The sequence below is a fragment of the Melanaphis sacchari genome, unplaced genomic scaffold (genome assembly GCF_002803265.2).
Source record: "Melanaphis sacchari strain LSU unplaced genomic scaffold, SCAv2.0 Contig24_pilon_pilon, whole genome shotgun sequence".
In the NCBI taxonomy this organism is placed as follows: Eukaryota; Metazoa; Arthropoda; class Insecta; order Hemiptera; family Aphididae; genus Melanaphis; species Melanaphis sacchari.
In genome coordinates, this window is record NW_020271125.1 from 811,577 (window position 1) to 835,184 (window position 23,608).

General features: G+C 23.2%; 1 protein-coding gene across 3 annotated transcripts in view; it reads right to left on the reverse strand.

The window, feature by feature from the left end:
- LOC112594955 (protein furry) overlaps positions 1-23,608 on the reverse strand; it is a 104,961-nt gene that overhangs the window by 41,985 nt on the left and 39,368 nt on the right. For all 3 annotated transcript variants that reach the window (XM_025339995.1, XM_025339994.1, XM_025339996.1), the window contains exon 20: positions 10,268-10,420. In XM_025339995.1, coding sequence (XP_025195780.1) covers positions 10,268-10,420 — 153 coding nt within the window. The remainder of the gene's footprint in view (positions 1-10,267; positions 10,421-23,608) is intronic.

A 23,608-nucleotide genomic window follows, 5' to 3' on the forward strand; every position in this document is an offset into this window, starting at 1 on the left:
GAAGCTTCTAAGTATACGTATATATTTATATAATATATAAGTTGTAACTAATAAAATGATATTATCAGTGGAAAACCTTGGAACAATTTTAATATTTTATGAGACAAATATGAAATTTTGAATAAATTAAATATAATTTCTAAAAAATCTTTTAATAAATCAAATTTTAATAATTGTTACATAAAGAATTGATATTTTAAATAAAGATTTCTTAAAAATAACAAGTTATTTAAATTTTATGAATTATAATAAATGTGTTATGATAAAATGCCAAGTCTTACAAAAATCAATTATTAAATTTAATTAAAATAGGTCTTTGACATTCTTAAAATACGTGCCTTTTAAATAATCGAACTATTAAAATGTTGTTACATTTACATATAATATGTTAATATTTATATATTTTCATTATTACTCAAAAAGAAAATAACATAGTATAATTGTTTAAAACAGATTTGTCAACTTATTTTATTTTTTTGTGGTCAATCTCTGGAAATGAACATTTTAAGAATACTACTATAGAATACTTTTATAGATAATGAAATATCAGAAAACACGTTTAAAAAATATTGTCCTTTTTCCAATCAAAGATTTATAACTTATAAAAAAGCGTTTAAGATGATTAAAATTTAATATAGACCATAACTTAAAAAATGTTTATCCTAACAAATTATTTAAGTAATAGTCAAAAATTAAATTAAATACATATCGAATGGCAAAACACATACATCATGTACAAATAACGAAAGACTAACAATATACCTTCTTCGCTCTACTACCTCTTCTCATAATCTAAAATTAGAGACAGCGAAATATGAATACATAATTAAATCATTAGACCTTGCAAGAATTTACTAATATTTTATTTATGATGTTTTGAAACTGTTGTATCTATGCAATACGTTCTCACTTATCAGCTGTATTTGTTTACTTAGTTATAATTATGCATTTTTTTTTCTGTATTTTAAGTAAATAATATTATAAAATCGTATAAAATTTTAAATTTTTGATGGATCGAAAATTTTATTTTTTTTTTTATGAAGTATTTTAAATTTAATACAACAGTTTTTTTACGTTTAAAATCAATTGTCATATTCATTGATATATTACAAATTGACAATGCTCAAAAATATAATACACTCTAGTTATTACTTATTGTATATTTAAATAACATAAATCAATATTCACTAATCTAAAATTATTTCTACCTTTAATGAGGGACAACAAGTTGATTGAATTTATACTGACTTTTAAAAAGTATTCGATAAAGTTAGCCATAAACTCTTATCAGCAAAACTAAAATATTTCAGATTAAATGGCTCATTTTTAAATTAGATAAAATCATATTTAATAAATCGTTCTTAAACCATAAAATTGCTTCTTGTTAATTCAACTAACTTAAAAGTACACTCCGGGCTACTTTCCGGGGTAATTTAAGTCTTTTATCATTTATTTTATTTATTAATTATTTGCCTAGTGTTTTAGGCTCTCCTATAATTTTTCTATTGTTCGCTGATGGTACTAAAGTATTTTAGTTTAAACGCTTACAGCATGATTGTATTAAATTACAGTTTTACATAGAAAAGATAAATGAATAAAGCATTACAAATGAGATAGCTTTAACATAAATAAATGTCAGATTATATTGTTTTCCCGTAAAAGAAAACCAATATTCCTTAACTATAGGTTAGGGATTCTATTTTAACTAGGGTTGATTGCATAATAGTCTTTAGAATAGATCTTTTCTTTTCTTGTTATATTAATTCATCTGCTAATAATGCTTTTAGGATTTGTATAAATAGAATTACAAAGCGTATTTAAAAATATAAATACTTTAAAATTGTTTTCTTTTTTAACTATTATTGTTCATAATACAAATTAAAATCTGTTACAATATGGAACAATAAGTAAAAAAAAAATTGGATGATTTAATGGCCTGAAAAAACGGATTTAAGAAGCCATTCATTAAGGACACTCAGTCAGTTATTTATATACATTTTTATGCGTTTAAAATAATAATATAATATAACATTGATATTAGCTAGGTTAATAGATCCTGAAACTACCGCCTTTTCAGTATCTTTCTGGAATTACTAGGTATATTAGGTGAATTATTTGATTAAATAATTTGTGGTTTTGAACATATTAAGTTGAATTTTAAAATTATTAAATTTTTTTCTTGTTAGATCTAAGTTTGAGTTTGATTTTTTAGTTTGGTTGTCTAATTATACTGCTTATAAAAAGAATTTATTTTAATAATAATCTATTGGTAATAAAAAAAAAGCACGAAGTAATTTTAATTACAAATTGATTGAAGTAACGGAAATAAATGAATTGGTATAACACTCAGCAATGTCAAACGACTGAAAAATATAATTCTAAAAATAATTTAAGAATTTTTTATTTAATTATTTTTAAAAAGAAAAATTATATATACAAGAGAGATGAAATGGTATTTTTTAAAGCAACTAAGACAAAAGAAAATCATTAAGCCCCTTTTAGAAAAACGATTAATCACTTTTGAAAATATTTTATATACTTATTATATATTGTGACATAATAGGAATCACATAAATTTGTGTATATTAAATAAATGTATTGAATATTGAATAATTTATTATTTAATCATAACATATCAGTCACAGCTTTTGCTATGTCACAGTAAAACCTCACTAAAAAAAACTAGCTTACCCGGCCGACGTGTAAATTATTCACTGTTTTCTGTTTATGTTTATAATTATACTCGTATTATTATTAAAATAATTAAAATGATGGTAAAAAAAATATATAACATATATACGTTTATAACAGGACGAATAGGAGATGAGGATGATGACAATAAGTAATTGTTTTTTCCATTATTATTTAACAGTAAATTATTCATAACTGAAAGGACAATTCGTTTATTTTTAAAATTAATTATGGCCAAGTTAAATAAGTATTATAATTATTATATTATGTATAAAATGTATAATAGTTTAAGATAACGAGTATAATTAGTTTAATATAGCATAATTCATAGATTAAACATACCGTTAATTAAGTTTTAAGATTACTCTGAAAAATTTTAAATTGTAATTTCTGAGTTCTGATAATACATAAAACTATATTTATTTTTCTAAATCTCTGTAATATATATGAATCATTTTTGAGAAGTATTATATTGTACAATATTATAACTAATTTATTTATTTATTTCATGCACAGAAAACGGAATTTTATACCCTAAAATAACATAATACTATACAAAATAGTAAAAACTATATTAAAATGAAATGGATAATTATTTAAATGTATAAAAAATAAAATAATTTTACTCAAAATAATTAAGTGCTAAAATAAATAAATTATAGTATCATACAAAAAAAAAATCAGTTTTAGTTGGGTCCATTGTCATATTAAATATTTAATAAAAATTTTAATTAATTTTCATAAATGTATTCAACTTGTTAAAAAATGATTTAATTAAAAATATTTGAAAATATTAAGAAATTCGAAAAATAATGAAAAATCTTGCTATTTTATATCATCGGTGTAGGTATTATTAGGTTTGTAAATATAAATAATTTGTATTGTATGTTTGTTGTTTTGTCTAGACGTGATATATATATATATATATATATACGTAAAATACGAGCTTTTAACTTCAACTATTTTTAAAATCTTTTTTCAAAATATATAACTATATAAGTATTATCATTATCAATCAAACGATAAGTTATTCCATAAAAAAGTTTAATATGATATTGTGTATTTTAATGAAGACATAAAAATATAAAATACAAATCATCTTGAGGAAATAGCTAGGAAAACTGAATATTTTATCAAGCCACAAAAAAAAACCAAATATAATCCAAAATTTATAAAAGAAATGACTCTTGAAAAAAAAAAAAAAAACGTATAAATGATGAACAAACAGTCTAAATGGCTATATAACATACACCCACAAAATCTCATTCATTCATATTCTGTCATACAGTAAATTTGTTTTCAAAAGGAATTATATTTTTCTAAATGGTGAGAGTTTTGTGATATACATCACTATAAGTCGAAAATTAAGTAGAAAAAAATTATGAACACGTAATAATTTTTTTGAGATAATAAATATAACATAGGTAAACCTGAAAAAAATATACAAATCCAAGATATAAACAATATTTGTCTACGTAAATATATATATGTATTATTTATTGTGAAAAAATTGATTTAAGATTAACACAATGCATAAAAAATAAATAAATTTAATAAAAAAGTATGGACCCAATAGATTAACGATAAAATGTAAGATTAATTGCATGCATTATATAAAATAAATGTGAAATTTTTAAATATTATTTTCATTAATTTTATAAAATAAAATAATACAATATTTGAATATGTTAGGTATAGTTATAAGAATATTTATGCTATTAGTTTTGAAAAACTTAAAGTGTAGTTTGAAAAGAATTTCTAATCAATTAGATGCAAATAAAAAAATAGTGGTCATTAACAACCCAAATGGTTCAAAAAAGGTTAAAAGGATAATTTAAATTCTATGCTATAAAAATTATTATGGAATAGCGAATATGACATCGTCCTAATGAAAACCCAACCATTTTTTGTATCATAATTTTAATCACGTCATGTTAAAAAGGTACCTCATATTCATGTGCACTATATAGTTGAAACATATTTAGTATATATCCTGAAAGTTGAATTTCTTTACTATATTATTCTCTATAGAAAACTATGTAGATATAAATTAAAATGATTTTTATGATATTTGTCTATTTATGAAATTTAAAATATTTATTATGTTAACTTTTTTTTTTTTTTTTTTTTTATCTCTTATTTAATAGTTACATTAAATACTTATAAATTATTTGAAAAACCAAAAACTTTAAATAAAATATTTGATTAAAAAAGTAAATAATAATATAATCTATTCGTAGAGAATACATCCAACTTAATTTTTTTTCACATATTTAAATGTTATGACCAAAATTAAACACGAATAATATAATATATATTACAGTTCAAATCAAAATAATACTTAAATATTATGTACAACTGTTTTTGTATCAACTTATTTTTAGTTAACGTTATCATATGTAGATTAATGATGCAAATATACTTAAAAACTATTAGATGCAATAGTAATATAAATAAGTAAATAGATATACATAAACAAATAGGTTTAGTTATAAAGAAATTAAAAATAATGTCAATGAAGCTTGTTTCTCGAGATAAAAAATATCAGATTTAAGTCAAATATCACTGCCTTTGATAAAATATGGGTAATTGGCATATGCTAACTATAACCTATACTTGAAAGGTGACAAGATTATATTTTAGTGTAATGTCTGTAATTGAAATATACAAGTTATAGATTCGAATCGTTTCGTCCAATAAAAATGAAATATTAACAATTTTGTGTACAATAATATACACTTAATTTTGGCTCCCTTTACGCCGGTATTTTTAGTTTAATCATCAAATATTTGACGTAAAAAGGGTGTATATTATGCACTAACTTTTTACACTTCAACCATGATTATACCATGCTGTGACTAATTCCGTAATATTTTTTTTTTAGTTTTCTCAATTTTAGATTCTGAGTGAAGTGATGAATGCATTGATTTTATAATGACATGTTTTTTTTATTATTTTTTTTTTGTTTATGTTTTTACAATTTAAAGTAGAAGCTTTGATTTACAAGTTCAATATTTTTTTTTGGTTGAAAAGTGAATTCAATTGGTATTTTTAGGAGGTAAAAATCAACAAAATCTCAATATTTTCTAAAATAACCGAAAAGAAAAAAAAAGAGAGAGAAATGGGAACGTTTACACAAAACTACTATTTGTAAAGACGTTTCTTTTTACACTATACAATTAGTTATTTAAATTCTATTTTTACTAATGGATATTTTAAAAATGAACGATATAGTTATCAAAAGCAGAACCGTTCTAAAAGATTCAAAGATAACTTTATCCCAGAGTATACACAAGTAATAAGGTAAACAGATATTTTAATAATTAATTTTTTGTTTATCTTAAAAAAAATTACCCGCGAACTTTAAGTTGGAATATAAATGTAGATAATATAGCTCTATAGGATATTGTATCTGGTCACAAAAATCGTAATGCGGCTTTTTTTTGTCAATTATGTTCTTAAGTTTTTTTTTAATACATAAATGATTTTTAAAATAATTATAATGCATTAAATTTATACACCTATTTTTAGTTATTAGTGACTACTAAATGTAAATATCTACATATTTACTGATAAATTATTGTAGTTAATAATATTATCATCAAGTGCTTACCTTGCATTTCGAGTATGTTTTCAAACATTAAATTTGTAAGTACAGATATTTAAAATGTCCTTTATTAGCCAATATACAAAATTAAACCGTTTTCCTCTTATAATTCTATACGTACCTACATTAAAATAAACTATACGTAGTAACATTCCTCGGAGATATTTACATTTTAACAGCACGTAAATTCAGTAATAATATTGTGTTACTGCAGTCTGTAGTGAATATGAAACAGTTAAAATCCCTCAAAGTTTATTTGCTATGAATATATGAATCACAATAATAAAAAAATTAAAATATTGTCGGTAAAAATAGGGTTTCTCTAGTAATTATGATTTTTACGTTTTAATTTGTACGAATTCCAAAAAGATGTTGTATGTATAAAAAAGTTTTATCAATAGCGAGTTCGATTTAATTTTAAATAATAAAAAAAAAACCACCTACACTAGTAAAAAGCATGAAACATCTTTTTGATTAGTCATACAACTATCTAAAGAAATATAAAAAATATAATATATAATTTAGCAGTCAATTGTAACAAGTATTATCAATTAACCACTGAAATAAGAATTTCCAAAATTTTAGTGATTACGATTAATTTTATATGTACTACCGTACTTTAAGTTAAAATCATAACACCGATAGGTACTAAGAAAACGTTTTCTTTCAAAAACATAAAATTTCTGCAGAATATTAATGTTTACAGTTAAAAAAAAAATTACCTAGATACTATATAAATTAAACATATTATTATAATAATTTAATTGAATTTTGAATATTTGTGTTGAAATGTTACATTATAATGCTATTTATTTATTGAAATATTTTACGGGTTTCGACCCAATTACATAAATTAATTTAATACATAGCATTCGAAGATATTTTTAAACAATAAAAATAATTGACTTAATAAAAATATATAAATAATATTATAGGTATATCAATTTATATGTATTAATAGATTAGCAGAAATATGATTTTTAAATGAGTGAAAGAAAAAATAATAACACGGATTGATTTTATAATTATTTATAGAGTTAATGATTCTTAAGAGTAAGTAGCATTATTAGTATTTTTGAGATTTAAATAAAATTGATTTGTTGATCGGGTGTTAGACAAAGAAACTTTAAATGATAGACGGCTTAAGAAGTTAGAACAATCAATATAGCTAATTTATTTATTTATTTATTTAAGTTTTAAGTTTTAAACGGGCCAGGCCCAATTACATATATAATGATAATAATGACAATCGATCGTTAAAGTAATATACATAAACAGAATAATTATAGAGAAAGACAAAAAAGGTACAATATTAATTATTATACATACATATTATTTAACATAATTATAGCTATGAATTAACAAGTAAGGAATTACAATAATTTTTGAATGAGTTAAAGTTTGGTGAAATGAACAAATCAATATTTAATTTATTTATAGTTTTCATAATTCTAAGATGGGGAGTATTGCTAGCGTAATTAGTTACTTCTGTGTTTAGATAGAAAGTGTTTTTAGACCGGGAGTTACGAATAGGGGTAAGGAAGGAGAAGCGACTTAGGAAGTCAGGACAGTCTATATTTCCTGAGAAAAGTTTATACGAAAAGTACAAATCTAATCGCAGACGACGTTGTTCAAGTGTTTAATAACTATAGTTTATAATAACTTATTAACTTTTAAATAAAATATAAATCAAGTCTGATCCTGTGCTATTCCAGGGATTTAAAATTTTAGTAAGTAAAGGATGGTAAGTTTTAGGTATATTACACTTACACGCTAAAAAACGTGAAAATGTATTTTTAACTCGATAGTAGTTATAATGTAACATTTCTGGTGACCAGATAATGGAATCATATTATAAAATTGAAATGAAAGTATATTTATCATTAAAATCGACACTAATTTTTAAATGAATCCGTGAAATAAGACTTTATTATTTATGTAGTGAATATAAGCATTACATTTTGATTTAGGTTCAATATTTATACCAAGATCCTAAATAACATCAGTTCTGAGTAGGGGTATACTATTGACATTTTAATCGAAAAAAAGTATTGGAACGTAAATGTGCTTAAGTCATTATTTGACATTTTTAATATTAAGCGTAAGAGATACAATTTTTTTTTGCACCAATTTATTTAAACGCAACTTTAAATCAGATTGTAATAATTCAGCATCCTTGTAACAATTTACAACACAATAAAGTTTAAAATTATTAGAAGATATAAGCTTAGAACTTTTTAGAAAAGTAATGTCATTAATATATATATATATATATATATATATATATATTAGAAATATAATTGGGACTAGGTGAGAATCTTGAGGTATACCCAATGAAACTTATAGTGGCTTTAATATTTAATTAAAATATTATTATGCGGGTATGAATTGTATTAAAATTAATGTTAAAGGTGACACATCAAAATTTAATGTATGCAATGAATTTGTATTATATCAGTATTGTGTTTTGGGCAGCTTAGTATTATTATTTTAATGAATTAGCATTCCTTTTCAAATCAAATATGCTTGTATTGTTATGCTACTGAACACTATAAGCTTGGTTGTTAAGTCTAAACATTTTAGTTAAATCATAATTCTTACAATTAACATGCCTACATAGAAATAGGCATTATTCTAAAACGCAGTTAAATAAATTTTGCATAGTTACATACCTAACATATATTTTTACAGTAAAAATTTTTTATGATTTTTTTAGAGACAAATGACGTAAATTAGGCAATTAATAATTAGACATTATAGAAAAATATAAAATACGATTCGGGTTTGAAATTCTAGTACTGCGTGAATAACATTAGCGTAAAAACTAATAAATTATGATTAACGAAAATACGAATATTTTGATGGTGAAGTATTATTTTCAATAGTAATGTTATACGTTCAATTAATTTTTCGATGGAAATATCAGTTTTATTACTGTGTAGTTTTAAAAAAATAAATATTTATAATGGGAGAAGATGTACATTTTATCATATTAAAAGTTATAATTTATTATGAAAAGTAAATGTAAATAATATTACAATCTATTTAAATACAATAAAATCTCTAAAAATATTATATATTGAAAAATTATTAAATAATATTGAAAAAAAAAACTTAATTTATTGGAACCTAAAATTTTAAGACTTTTGAAAATTAAAAAATATTAAAATAAAAGTCAATATTTACTATAAATCCACACACCACTAAAAATTATCTAATTAGCACTTTAATAAGACTGTATTTATGTAATATTTTTGCTGAAAAACTATGAATGAAATTTCGATTTCTCATACAATTCGCTAATTTGAGATGCTTAAAAGATTAAATATTTTAGTCCACTTTTATAATTGTTTAATAATTGTTTTAATTGTTTTTTTTTTTTTTTTTTAGAAATAGTCATAAGTTTAAATATATTTGTCAAACATGAAAATAATATCTTATCCACAAATAATTAGTCTAATTTGAATAAAGTGATATACAGTTCAAGCTTCAATAATCTTGTATCATATAAAATCATTTCTGACGTACCTTTATTCCATAAAATTAATCATTTTTCTTTAAATTAACTCTATATTTTATTTTTATTGGCAAACACCAAACATGTTAGCTATGTGCTAATAATATTCTATTCTTTTAATAAAAAAAAAAATGTGAAACATAAGACTAAAGCAGCTATATCAAGTAAAAAACAATGTTATTAAATTGCAGTATTTAAAAAAATGTATAACTATAAGTAATATTGTATCAACTCAAAAAGAATATTTACCTATTGGTTTAAAATTCCTACTGGTTAAAAAAATTATGTCCACAAAAAAATTACCTAAGTGTTATAGTAGACTTCAATGTTGTTTTCAAAATACTTAAATCACAAACGCATTAAATTGTTCTTGAAAGCTTGATGCTTAAGCGTCTACAGATTTTTAGCTAGAACTAAATCCCGCAAGTAATAAGATTATAGAAATGTCTAACCTGAAAACATTGGCATTGTTAGTTCTGGATGTATTTGAGCAAGCTGTTGTGACAAATTGAACTGCGATTGGCAAAACGTAGAACACAAAAGAACATCAACAATCTCCGTATTTTTTTCATTGTCAAAAGATTCGTGCTTCTCTCGTCCATCACCTGAAAACAATACAAATACAAAGTTATACTTAGCAATGGACCCAAATCTATTATATAGATATTAATGGACAGTTTTTAGATAAAATGATAAGTATCTATATGTACAAATTACATTTTAATTGTTAATCATATGAGTATCTCTAAATAGTATATATTTATTGATTGTTTAGACTTATCATCTAAATATTAAAAAATTTCTATTATAAGTTATTGTTTAAAAAAATTAAAACTCAAAATAATGCCGAATTTTCTTACAAGTTTTCAATCAAATATATAAACACATTTACACAAAAATTGAATAAAAATAATAATTATGATGAACGCATCAATAATACAGTAGATATTTATTCGACCTACTTTATGCATATATTTGTTTGTTTAAATAATTCTTTAAAATACCAACAATGGTTTTTAATTACGATTTTATATATATATACATAAATATAGTTTTTGAGTTACACAGACCAAAAAAATAAATAAATAAATAATTGCACAATATATTGATACACTCTCTATAAAATTAAACTTTTTATTTAATTAATTATTTCAGTAACTGTATTTTAACACTAAAAATATAATTTATGAATAACTTTTTATGTTTATGATACAGATATTAATGCTTTATAACATATTTGATATTACTTTGTTAACTATAACTATGAATCAGTTATAATAAATATAAATTGCATACAAGTTTATTGAAATACACAAAATTGTTAAGATAAACAGCCAAAAGTTCAGATGGACTATACAATTTTAAATATTACTTAAGGCAATAGTAACACAGAGAAAATAAATGGAAATACGATTAAAAATGCTTTTGGAAATGTCAACATACAAATTAAACTAGGTTAATTAAATCGAGATTAAAACAAATAAGTAATCGAATTACAAGAATCTATAAATTAAATGTACAATAATTACAACAAAGGTGGATAACATATAACATTAATATCATTTTTATTCGATTTCTCTCGGTATAATACACCTACGTGTGCAGCTTATGAAATATCGTTGGCATTCTAGCGATAAATAACTGGCGCTGGTAACCTATACAGCTACACGTCATGATGTTTCTGAGGTAAACGAAAAAAATAATAATAATAAATAAGCGTATATAGTTACGTTAAAATGAATTGCGTGTTTCTGATTGCGCGGAAAACGGACAAAAACGTAACATTCTATATCATTAGATATATGCTCTCAGATAACTCGAGATACGAAATCCTCCAGCATATTCTGTGAAGACATGCGATACAAATTTTGCAGTTAAGAAATTTAAATCACGTGCATCGTATACAACTTATATATATATATAAATTCTAAACAATCTATTCTGTTTAATTGAATCGACGTTGCCGTCAAACTACGTGTTAGTATGTGCTGTAAACGGCGAAATTATAAGTTTAATATCGTTAGATATATAACATAATATATATAAATATATATACATATTTCAGAAGTACGTGGCGCCTGTACTACGGGAGTATTTCACGCGTCCAACTACGCCGCATACCGACATACGTGTTTATTGGCGTATAATTTCGGCGGCGAAGACAATTCATTTTATTAAACGGACAATTTTTAACTCGCCAACAGATTTGAGAACTGTTTTTAAATTTTTCAGGGATACGAAATTTAAAAAAAAAAAAAAGCATTTCAACTTCAAACAAATCGCATAGATTATATTAAACGCTCATATTACGCGTAACTGTATTGGAATTCGTTCAGTTACTATAGAACACGTCTTAATAAAAGCATTTAATGTACCAAGAAGTGTTTTTTCAAGAAGAAAAAAAAGCGCATCACATCTATGTAAGCCATGTAAACATCTACTCCCTTGGATCCTGCTCTGCGAGTTTTCGGAATTTAAATGCGTGTCGCAGTGAGAGATAAATGTAGTGCCTATGCCCTATATATATATATATATACCTATGATATAAATGGGATGGAAGTCGTCCCGTTACGCACATGCTGTATAATCACATGTGTATTAAACTATTATATATAAATTATGAGCTTCGACCTATAAATATTATACTGTGTAAACGTTAAGAAGTGCGTACGCATATTGCAATATGACAGCGGGAGGAGAGGAGTTGAGCCGGATTGATGGTAGCGACACAAGTGGTGGTAGTTAGGTACCCCGTCGTAAGAGTAAAATTACTACATGCGATGTCATCGCATGTACGCCTATAGCTACCCCCAACAATGCATTTGACGCGCATAACACGGCTGTCAAGGCGAGTACCCCTATATGGCTATATATGTATAAATATATATATATATATATATATATATATATATATATACGCATACACCCATACACGTATATGCACTGCGATATGAGCGTATATCGTATTATCGTCGCACATAAAAGTGACAATGAACGATTGACAAAAATGTCATTACGCCGTCACGTATACATATTACATACGTATATTATATATACATACATACCTGCACACTTGTCTAACTAACTTATATCTATATATCATTAACGTGTTGTGCGTGTGCGTGTTGATGGATTAACGCGCTATACACAGAAGATCGCTTCGATGAGAATAATAATGATATTTATAATATTTTATGAAAAAAAAAAAAAAAAAAAAATTGCAGAATTATGTACAGGCGTAAACCACCTAACCTAACCTGACCAACCTGTAGTATAATATGGTGCGTCGTATTACATAAAGATACGCCGGCAGTTTGGCTACAGGAATAGGGAGCACTTTGGGTGGTGAGGGAGCAGGGATTGTGCCGTAAAACGTGCCATTATACGAGCAAGTTAAACTTAATATACTGTTGCACAGAACTTGCCACCGGTCTGGGTCATTTAGCAAACTACCAAATCTCGGCGTGTAAACTAATATTGTTGTATGCTTAGCACGGCAAAATATTATATTAGATTTTGGTATGAAGGACCATGCCGACGTACAAGACCATTAAGTGAGTATACATGGACACTGATAGTCGTTATTGTAACGACACAGCTACTGCGTTAACTCGCATAGTCTCCTGCGCTGTGTATTTATTGTATTTCTACAGTGAACGTACAGTTATTTTTCAAATAACTTATTATAATAACTGATAAAAATCCGCCAAGACAATGATAACTTACTTTTTCTGAGATGGTGTAAAAACAAAATAATACGTGTGACTTCTAACTATGTATAAAATTTTAAGACACTTGAAAACATTTGATCATCAATAATATATTGAGTAAATTTTCATTAATTAGTAGGTAAAATATTTAGTTTTCAGCAGGTAGCATACTGTACGAGCATTTTGATTACACGTAGTTTTATTTAAAGGTCAAACGAGTTTTAGGTGCACCGTGTAAACTACTTAATTACGTCTCTCCGATCACAACTATAAATATGTGATTTAATATATACTTATCTAAGGTACAATACTAATACACATATTGTATAACAAATTTATAACTATTAATGAATGTATTTAAACGGTTAAACGATATATTTTATGTATATTATTTATATGTACTATGTTTTACACAGAAGTAGTATGGAAATAAACATAGCACGATGCTACGATAATATTATCAAGGTTATCCATGCCAATATAAATAACGGATACCCACTAGTATCTCAAGTATTCGAGAGGACGATTTGTATAATGGTCCATTCAAGATGAAAATATAAAAAAATCAACCTTAAACAAAACAACGACAATCATACGTGAAATCAAAAAATTTGAAAGGACAGAGAACTTAATTTCAATATAGACAGAAAAAAAGCATAAAAAAATGTACACAGATAAAATTTTTTTGAATTTTAAAACGACAGAGGTAAATTAAATACAATGTGCAATATTATTTGCATACATTTGAAAACGAAAATTAGGAAATGGTTTCAAAAGGCATTAGATAGATTAAGAAAATAAGAAAATGGAAAATGAAAGAATGTTTCTAACAATAATTTATAGATTTTTCTCCAATTTTAATAAAAGAATATATTAGACAGCCATCATTTTATTAAATAAAGAAAACACAAAAAAAAAAAAATGATTTATTTAACAACATTTATTGTGATGATTTTTATTTGTGATACTCAATTATGACGACCTATACAATATATAAACCACTATATACCTATTGTTGTACATAATTTTTATACACACCTATATAACCAAGCTCACTATTGTAAATGCATGTAATAGAATATAAGAAATAATTTAGAGATAGTACAGTTGTTAGGAGAAGAAATTCAACACAATTCTTATTGTCTATACATATGTATGTTGTATACAAGAAAAAAACAATAAATAAATACATTTGTGTGAATCCAATAAATAATTATTTTCAGAAATAAATATGACAGAAAAATGTTAAAAATAAATTACTTAAATATCACACTTTAATTATCAAATTCAGAATAAAGTTTCTACACTTAAATAATAAAGGATAATTTTTTGTCAAAACCGCACGCATAAATCGTTAATCATACAAAAAAAAATAGTTTTTCGTGTGCTTTCAAGTTTGCACCATTAATGTAAACCTTTACAGCATTTGTAAAAAAATGTTGGTCGTTTAACTCAGTTGAAAAAAAGAGAATAGGACAAGCAGGTAAATGGACCTGCAATTAATTGTATAGTGTGATTTATGATCTCAAATAAGGTTTCAAAACAATTTCAGTTTTAGATGTCAACATTTCAAGATTGGGAATGTGGTGATGGATAAACAGATGGACAGATGAGGGTAATGGATAAAAAGACTTTATTGATAATCGTCTTTATTGGTATTGTTCGACACGGTAAAAGCAGAGGTATATATACGTAAAAGCAACCCACGGAGTAGATGATTTGCACGAAACCATCGCATTAACTATGGAAGGAAATAGATAAAGAACCAATAGTTAGTTAATGGACGATGCAATTACTACCTATCTAAAACCTTATACATGTGTATTAAATAAATATTAATAGTTTTAAATTTTAAGTGTGTAGTTTCATCTATTTAAAAGAATATAATACATGTATGATACAGAAAGATAATTTTAAAATAACAATGTATTAACGAACTTACTTTAATCATGTAAGTTAAAATAAAAGTAAAGTGACTAACGTAACTTAATAATTGAATTAACATATTTGGTTTTTATTAAACCTACGCTTTTCTACAATATATTATACACTAGTACATAATAATTAATATAAAAAAGCAACAAAGCTATTAATTTCTAAATTTAACTAATATTTACATATTAATAGTTAAACTATTTATTAGGTAACGCCCAATAAGGTAAAAATCTCTTCATAGAAATTATTACATGGTTTATGAAAATTAAATACATTTTATAAACTTGGTTACAAGAATTTAGGTAAAAGAACCAAATATTTTACACACACACACATATTTATATATATAATAAATTTAAATTCTAGATAGGTGTAATGGTAGAAATAGTGTCAATAGATGCTCATTTCCCTCGTATTCTCAAAATTAAGTACACTAATTGATAACTATTTATTTATTATATTATATATTGTGTATAGAGATTATACATTTCTTTTATAAATAGATGATTGTATAATAAAAGTACTCCTACACCATACTTTCATTTTAATAAATTAAGAAAAGTCAACTTAAGTGGAGTTACATTTGATATCAATATCTGGACTCATTTAAAAAATATTAAGCTTTCATATTCACAAATTTTTAACCTTTTTTTACTATAATTAATTATAATTAGTAATGACTATTAATGTAACAATATAAACGCAACAACAATAATAATAAAGTTTATAGCAGTCTTTTTTTTTTATTACACAATCTGTAGCTTTTTAACTTTTGTTAGGTAGTACAAAAAATATAACTGCATAAGTGATAAATTAATGAAAGAAAAAGAAATCAACAATCTAAACACAAAATAAAAACAGGTTTTTGTTCTTAATGAATGAATGAAATACTTTTTATTGAACGTACCATTGTAAATTTGTAGCTTTAGGTCAACGAGTGCTGTGGAACTTCAACATTATGAATAAATTTTTTATTTTGAGTATTTATGAAGCGTCGCATAAATAATTACTTAAAATTTAATAAACAATTGTTGAACTAATGGTACTTTAGACACAATTTAGTGGCCCATGATTGATCAATTATAAAATTTTAATAAATCATTAAATTAAACAAATTTAACTAGGAATTAATATGTTAAATGGTTACATACAAATATTTTTAAATTAAGAGTTAGTTTTAACACAACTAAAATTTAAACTTACTAATATTAGATTTCTTGATATTAAGGATAAATGTACATGTTTTTAAATTTGGGAAAATTTAGATAAATATATGAAATTCAGTAAGTAAATTTCGTAATACCTATAGATTTTCGTTAGTATATGTAAGATGCAAATAATACAATATTAAAAAAACTATCATAGTGAAGGACAGAAGTGTACTAATAATAATGATACTAAAGATTTCTGGGTAAAAGACCCGTATAAATGTTGTTTATTTGATATTTTTGTACTCCAAATAATAGCTGTAGAGGCATGTTCTTACTTTCCAGATAAAGATAAAATAATAGCATTTGATTAGATATATAAATGTTAGGCGCTTTTATTTCTTCTGGTTATGGCCATAAAAAACTTTATTATGAGACCAGTGTAGTTATTCTTAGTTCTTACGACAAATTTATAACACAAGTTGATTCTTTTAAAGACGGATATTCATTTTCTCAAAAAATATAACTTTATAAGTTGTAAAAAGATATTTTAAAATACGTTGATACTTTTCGAGAAAAAAATCACTTTTTAAAAAAAAACCGCCTTGTATACATATCATAGAAATACATTTAAAACAACCTTGTTCAGGTAGTTATAGAAAACCCGTTTTCATTAAAACTAATTTATAAAATGAATTAAGTCTAATTAAATTATTACCACTACTAATAATTTAACTAAATAAATAACCTAACCCCTTCAATGTTGTGCATAATCATATGAATAGACAAGACAATAGAATAATTGAATTATTATTTGCTTTAAATATATATAATCATAATATAACATATATATTATTTATAGAAAAAAAATTAGATATAATATGAATAACATCATTCTATTAAGTATAAATACTGTAGAAAACTAAATTTCAGAATAATTTTTCAAATACAAAGGTTTATTAATGTGTTAAAGGTTGAAAAGTACAAAAATAATGTACTAATTTTTATAAATTATAATAATTTAATTTTTTTTAAACTAAACAGAAAATAGAGATTGACTGTTGAGTACTATAGTTTTACTTTTCTCACGATTCACTACATTATTGTTTTATACACTTAAATTTTTAATCCGACAATAAATATTTGTATACGAATAAACGATTATAGCCAAAACTTAATTTTACTTTTTACTAAGTAAAAGGTTAGAAGAGTAAGACAAGCAATCGGCAGTCGATCTCTATCTTTAGTTAATTAAAAAAGAAAAAAAAAATTATAATTTTTTGAAACTAACATTTATTTAGTATAACAATACTCCATAACTCATAAACACATAAATGCGAACATATTAAATTTAAAATATTTAAATAACTTTAATGAAAAAAGAGGAAGTACACAACGACCACACTTTATACATTAAAAAAGGCAGTTTGCATTAGCTCATTAAGATTTAATAGTCTCTGCTTATAATTTTATAATTTTAAGTTCTGGTCGGAACAAAAGATGTATTGCCCTTACATTAATGTGGGTTTTTATTGGTGTGCATGTGTACACGTTTTACAGAAAAAAAAAATCATCTGATCATCGAATTTGAGGGTGGTTCTTGACATTAAATTGGATGTAGTTGGTAATTTCATGAGGTAAAAAAATTCCTAATAATTTTTAAAATAATAAGAAAATTAATTTAAAAAAAAATAAAGAAAGGAAATTTTTACAAAAAATCAGTTTATGATTAAATGGATTTGTATTTTTTTTTTTTTTTTGTTAATCAAAGATGAAATTAACAATAGATATTTCATATTTTTATCAATCAATTAATATTTTTACCAAATGTTCATATTACTGTTTTCTAGAAATAGTATAATTTTTTTAATAGTTTCATTTTTCTATAAATGTGAATAAAAAACTTCAATCGGTATCAAATAACTTTAAAATTTAATGCAATGCATCTCATACGTAATTGAAACAAAAAACATAAAAATAAATAAGTTTAAATAATTTAAATTTAAACGATATTATTTACTTAAACGAAGAATAACGACTGTATGTATTTTTTTTCAATAATACTATTTGAAGGTACTTTTAACTTATAACATTATATTTTATAGACACAATAACAATTTCAAATGCAAATTTTTGGTAAAAATTAATTCAACCTACCGTATTACTAATACTTTAATAGCAACATAAATATACCATAAAATACACTAAGTAATATAGGCTAACCGTCTGTTGTTTCTTCAGAATTGTTATTCACGTACAATGATTTATCATTAAATTTAAATTTAAGGTATAAATTACAGTGACTTACTCAGCAACGAGGTACATTCGACATATATAATACACTAAGAGGTCATTTACTTTTTACACTACTATAGGTATTATACATTTATTTGTTTTATGTTATGGCCTTATAATGTCAACAATAATCTTGTTTGAATAATTAACTACTAAATACTAAAATTTATAAATTACTTCACATGGACAAAATAATAAAATTTTAAAATAAAATTGTTAAGGAATTATTTATATCTACATTGGAGATTTTAGCTATTTTTTCAAATATTGCATATTTTTATATTTCTGAACATTTTAGTTGGTGACCAACATATTGATAGTTTATTAGATGATACAATTACTTACTTTGATTATATGACTTGAGAATCAATATTAGAGAACAGTGACTAAATGATATACGCACATTATTTCAGGTAAGTAAATCTAACATAAAAGATTATACAAACACATTTAAAATTTGTGCAGGATTGAAATATATGGTAGTAAAACCAAAATTTAAACCATACTTTTTATCACGTATGTTGAAATTGCGTTAAGATGAATTAAATTTATAAATTACCGATAGAGAAATTTAACTATTAATTATTAGTATTAGCATTACGTAATATCGTTGGAAAATTTATATCGTTATAAAAATGAGTTGTTGAAGTGTTTTATTTTTTTGGCGTTCATTTGTTTAATAAAAAGATTTATTTTAAAAACAAAGTGTTGAATTTAAATTGAATATTCAAATTTTCGAGCACAAAAAAATCTGAGTAATTAATATAATATAATATAATTGATATATTAATTATTAATAATTTAATATTTTAGATTTTGAGAGGAGCGATAAATGTATCAATTTTACAATGATGTATGTTATTTTATTTTTTTTCTTGTGCACGAGTACAAGATAAGTTGTCAATAAAGTGCTTCATTTTTCAATTTTAAGAATGATTGTGGATAGAAAATTAGATTTAGTTTGCACATTAGTGAGGTAGATATTAAAAAATTCTCAGTAATTTTTTTTATAAATGTAGAAACAAACAAAATATTTTTTTTTAAACCAAAATTTCTACACAAAACTAGATTTTAACTAAATTGATTTCTTAATTTAGTTCTAACTCAAACACGAATAACCATAGAAACTTGAAATTTTCACCAAATATTCACATAATCATTTTCTATGTATGGTAGAAATTTTAAAATAGTTTGAATGTATTGAGCTATTTGTGAAAAATTATATTTTTAATTTAAAAATAAAATACGAGGTTATTTATAAGGTCTTCTACCTATACCTATAAGAAAAAATTCTACCGGAAAGTCAAATTAGTATTTAATAAGCATTTGAAGTTAATGTTTTTACGGCATTGGATATTCACCCGTATAATAACAATTTTTTTCTTGTTATATAAAAAAAAAAAAAAAAATGATAGTATGTACTTTGAATTTTTAACATTTTTTAATTCATTTTAAGCTATTTACAGACATGCCAAAATTTTAATTTTTTTTTAGTTATTTTTCATAAAAGTCGTTGAAAAATTGTTCAATGGTTGAAGATTTTTAAAATTTTAATATAAAAGTCCACATAAGTGTGTTCTTAAATCCATATAAACAATATTATTTTATACAATATTCAATATTATAGCAATTAGAAATTCATAAAAACTTTTTTTCTATATATAAGTTTAGAAAATTTCATACGATTCCTAATAAATAGTTCATACTATAACCATAATATCTAAAAAAAAAAAACATATTAATACAATTTTTTTATAGACATTTTAAGTTCAAATTTCAATGAAATCACTAATTTAAAAGATAAATAACGATTTCTATTATTTTTTTATAGGTTATAAATATAATTCGTGGGAATATACAACTTTCATTCATGCACTATTATGAATTTTACTATACGCAATGACATTTTTGATTTTTTTTAAGATATTATCTATTTATACAATTAATCTATTTTTACTGTGTTATGGTATATGTATACTAAAAAATGTTATTACATTTTGGGTTATAAGTTATATATTCAATGGTACTAATATAAATTATTATAATAATTAAATACTAATAATAAAATAAATGCGATATTTTCGGAAAAAATTACATCATCTTATCGTATTATTAAATACAAAATAAATTACTTTAATGGATATATAAAAAATATAGTAGGAAATATATTTATTGATATAAACTAATAGACCGTCTCTGCTTAAAATTGCTTTTTTGTATACAATGATATATCATTAATTCAAATTCACCATACTCATAATAGTGACCCAATTGACACATAATGTACAGTCGAGCGGTACTCAATTGCCTGTTTTTTTTTTTTTTTTTAATCTGCTTTATACTAATAAGAGTAGGTATAGTATTTTATCATCCGACCTCTGCAAAACTTTTAAATAGAAGAAGGATTTTTAAACTATGCTCATTTTTATGTATAAAATACAACTATTACACTTCAAGTAAATAAAAATGTATCAACAATTTTATTTATGGTATAAATAATTATGTCAAATCGTATTTTTAAACATAACTACATAATAACATATCATTGAAAATAAATTCATAAACATGATAAGAATTTAAGAGTAACCTTGCATGGTTTTAAATTAATTTAAAACAAAAATGTGGTGAATAATAATTAATATATCTTATACTGACTGTACTTAACTACGAAACTAATAATTATAACAATTACTTTTTAGTATAAAGGGTAATCAATAGTCAGTTTATTCATTCAGAATATTCAATGTTTCCACTTGTGACGTTTCTTATTGCAATTTATTATTTAAACATTAAAATACTTTAATCACTTCTATAATCCAAAGTGTAATGTGTGGATATAGTTATAAAATTAAATTTATTTCCAAAAAAATACAACTAGTATTTATAATTATAAAGAGCAAAATAACAATAAATTAATAAATATATATACCTAATTAAAAAACAGTAAATAAAACAATAATTAATAAAGCTATTTTAAAAGTTAAAAATATATTTAATAAAATATTTAGTATTTAATACTAATTTGTTACTCTGTGTTTAATTTTAAAAATAAAATCAGAATTTGTTAATTGGATTTTAACTTTAAAAGTAGTCTTCAGGTAATATTTATTTTACTACGCAAGTAATTTACGCGGAATATCTTTAACTACTTGTTTATTTTATTAAATGTGTACAAATATTTATTTTAAAATTTCAGATATGTTTAAATTTTTTATTTTTATAGTATTTTGAATTAAAAATAATAAACGTTCTTCCGTTTATGATTTATGATATGAGTTACTTGATAATATAATATACAAATTTTTAGACAGTTCACAGTTAATAATGATTTATTAAAGGAGAAATAAAATATGAATATTACAACACTACACCATCATGTTTTAGATTCGATTTAAATTTTAAAATTGGACAGGAAAAAATAATTACTTCTGTACCTACATAAATAAAATATATTCATTTCAAAAAGTACAGGTACGTCATCTGTGAATTTTAATTTTTAATTACAGAACTATTTGAACAAATAATAATACTTTTTGTAAACGTAAAAGTATTTTAGAAAGATTATATATTTTGAAAAAAAAAAGATAAGGAAATATGCTTTTAATTAATAATAATATTATAAGCTATATATTATTTGCTATCATGTTCATTTAATGAAAAAAAAAAAAAATATTGATTTAAAAATAATATAAGTTCGTGAAGTATTCAAACATTTATAAAGAAAATTTTGACGGAAAAAAATGTATAAATGCCAAAAAATGTTAATATATTATAATTAATAAGTTATAAGAAAGTTACACATGGAAACAAAGTTTTGGCTTTTACGGGTAATACAATTAAGAATGCCTTAAGTATTTTCTGAAAAGAAATAAAATATTTGTTTGTATTTATAAAATAAATTGGACTTGAAAAAGTTAAGACACAGTACATAATATTACGGATACTAAATCAAAAAGTTTAATTTAAAATACATTTTAGATTTGAGAAAATCACATATAATCTTAAGTATTGTGACTTTTATCAATTGTTTATAATAAATTGCATTGAATTAAAAATCAAAAATGTAAATAATAGTATTTAAGTAGTAATTAATGGAGAATTATTTCATAGAAATATTTCTACAGGGTTTGCTCTTTTGTTATACCAACCCACAAATTTACTTTTTAATAATAATAATCATTTAAAAGCAATTTATCATTTAATTTTAATTTAATTCAATACTAAATAATGATTAACTAATTCTGTTAACTATAAAGATTATTTTTAAATTTAAATATTTTTTTATTTTCCTTGACAATAGTTTACGAATAGCGACTCATTAAAAATATTCAAGACCAATAGGTTAAGAAACACTGATTTAAAGAACATTTATACAAATATGAAATTTTAAAAAGTATAATATTATATGATATTTAAAGTATACAAATCACTAGATTCCTTTGAAATATCATAGTTAATATTTCAATTATTTTTGTCAATATATGGTCGATTAGCGATAACCACAAAGCAAGATTATAAGTATACACACATTTTTATAAAAACTAATATTGTCAAATCAATGAAATAATGAATAATAATAATGAATCAAGTGACAACTGGGAGACGATTTTATAATGGCACATCGTTATCATATTCTATCGTGGAATATTAAGTACCATATAGTTGGATAATTGAAATATGTTATACAATATTGATGGGTTAAAAA